At 45.6% G+C, this 2,500-nt stretch overlaps 1 protein-coding gene across 4 annotated transcripts in view; it reads right to left on the bottom strand.

The window, feature by feature from the left end:
* The window catches only part of lrba (LPS responsive beige-like anchor protein), a 213,160-nt gene that overhangs the window by 116,303 nt on the left and 94,357 nt on the right, over positions 1-2,500 (bottom strand). For all 4 annotated transcript variants that reach the window (XM_053677668.1, XM_053677669.1, XM_053677671.1 and 1 more), the window contains one exon: positions 1,166-1,332. In XM_053677668.1, the coding sequence (XP_053533643.1) occupies positions 1,166-1,332 (167 nt within the window). The remainder of the gene's footprint in view (positions 1-1,165; positions 1,333-2,500) is intronic.

Below are 2,500 nucleotides of genomic sequence, written 5' to 3'. Positions count from 1 at the left end.
GCGAGACGAATGCATTTCATCCTCAGGAGACCGAAACAACATTAATATTTCAGGAGCCTATTTTAATTAAAATGTAAGTGCAAGTGTATATGTGTGTGTGTGTGTGTGTGTGTGTGTGTGTGTGTGAGAGAGAGAGAGAGCATGCTTTAATGTGTTATAATTGCAAGTTTATTCAAACTTTCACAGACTGAAGAAGAGAGAGAGAGAGAGAGAGAGAGAGAGAGAGCAAGAGAGCGCGAGAGAGTGAGAGAGAGAGCGAGAGCAAGAGAGAGAGAGCGTGAGAGAGAGAGAGAGAGCGAGACAGAGAGAGCGCGAGAGAGTGAGAGAAAGAGAGAGAGCGAGACAGAGAGAGCGCGAGAGAGTGAGAGAAAGAGAGAGAGAGCGAGAGACAGAGAGAGAGAGCGAAAGAGAGAGAGACAGAGAGAGAGAGCGAAAGAGAGAGAGAGAGAGAGACAGACAGAGAGAGAGAGAGAGCGAGAGAGAGAGAGACAGAGAGAGAGAGTGAGATAGAGAGAGAGAGAGAGAGAGAGAGAGAGAGAGAGAGAGAGAGACAGACAGAGAGAGAGAGAGAGCGAGAGAGAGAGAGACAGAGAGAGAGAGTGAGATAGAGAGAGAGAGAGAGAGAGAGAGAGAGAGAGAGAGAGAGAGAGAGAGAGAGAGAGAAAGAGAGAGCGATTTCCTGCCTTCCTGAGAACAGTGAAGGTTCTGAGGTATTGTTAGCAGTATTGAGCTAGTCAGGTTATGGAGATAATATTTATCTCTATTTACTTTATTTTATAGAGCACAAGTAGCTACAGTGAGTGAGATTCAGCCATGTGAGCCACACACACACACACACACACACACACACACCTGCATCACAATGCACCTATCACACACAGTCACACACATGTGTGAGAGATAATAGCTACTGGACTATAAACACAAGCGCTGCGCTATGGTCGGAGAGAGATGTGCAAGGCGGAACGTGTACGTCATGTGTACGTGTATATTACATCATCACGTCTTTCTCAGAGCAGCTCATCTACTACACACAGGTGTGTTACCACCGCTCTCTAACACACACACACACCCGAACACATGTAACGGGTATGTTACCGCGTGTTACCTATAGACAGGTGTGTTACTTATGGACAGGTGTGTGACCTGTGTACAAGTGTGTTACCTGTGGGCGGAGCTTCCCCAGGCTCCATGTTTGTCAGTCAGGATGTTGATGATCTTCTGAATGAGCTGTGTCGCGGTCACATGATCACGGTATTTTGCGGCTCGGATCAGGTGATCGCACATCTTCTCCTCTTCGCGCTTCTCTGCAGCGTTCTGAGCACAGTGAGACTGCAAACACACACACACACACACACACACACACACACACACAGTAAATATTATTATCACAAATAACGTCACACCGTCTGTGTTCTATCTCTCCCTCTTTCTGTCTGTCTCTCTCTACCTGTCTACTCATTGTCATGGCAACACTCCTCTAGCTACCATTACATCACCTTATAACCAGTGTGTGACACTCGCTACTTACCCGCCTACGTTATTTTGTTCTAAGACCTAACCAGTGTGTGTGTGTGTGTGTGTGTATGTGTGTGTGTGTGTAAAACCATACATACACAGGAAACAAATGGAACTCTGGGTCATTTCCAAGCCGTTGTCATGGTGATTAATGACACTGGACATGTATTTGGTAATGCCTTTAGGCTATGCTAAAACGAAATACCCAGAATGCACCGGTGCGCGTGTTTCTCTGTCAGCACGCGTTATCAGAAAGACTCGGGACAGAAACACGACGGAGAAACACAACAGCTCGAAGAACGGCTGATGAAAACAAACCAGCGTGCTATCCTTTACAAACGACACGCAAAGATGCGTCTTAAAGAACTAGTTTAGGCACGTGACCTTGCTGTGACCTTCCTGTGACCTTGACCTTCCAAGATGTCATGGGTTCATCTGCTGGTTACGATGATATTAACTCCGTCCTAAATAAAGCCTACGAAACGTTCACCCGCTCGGACTCGAGACACGAGATATACCGTCCGGGATATCGGATGCAGATGCATGCATAACGACGGCGGGACAAAAGGAAGGAAGACGTGCTGTGTGTGATCTGATCCGTACAGGTCCGATACCAAAAAAACACACGGATCGGATATATAACAAATTGAAGAACGGACAGGTTTTTTTGGTGGGGGGAAAAAAAAATAACCTAAAAAAGTGGTATCATGTCGTATCTATTTCTAATTCTATATAGAAAATGTCGATTAATGTGTTGGAATAGTGTGTTGCTTACAACACACACACACACACACACACACACACACACACAGCACCTATTTATAGATTCAGCAAGTGAGCAATAGTTACAGGAGAATGGACACTAGCAGACGGCACTACACACACACACACACACAACACACACACACACACACACACACACACCACACACACACACAACATAACAAAATATACAATTTTGTCTAAAAAAGCAATAAGGCTG

This window comes from Ictalurus punctatus, chromosome 29, assembly GCF_001660625.3.
Source record: "Ictalurus punctatus breed USDA103 chromosome 29, Coco_2.0, whole genome shotgun sequence".
NCBI classification, from domain to species: Eukaryota; Metazoa; Chordata; class Actinopteri; order Siluriformes; family Ictaluridae; genus Ictalurus; species Ictalurus punctatus.
The sequence above is the reverse complement of the archived record's forward strand: the minus strand, read 5'-3'. Positions and strand labels throughout refer to the sequence as shown.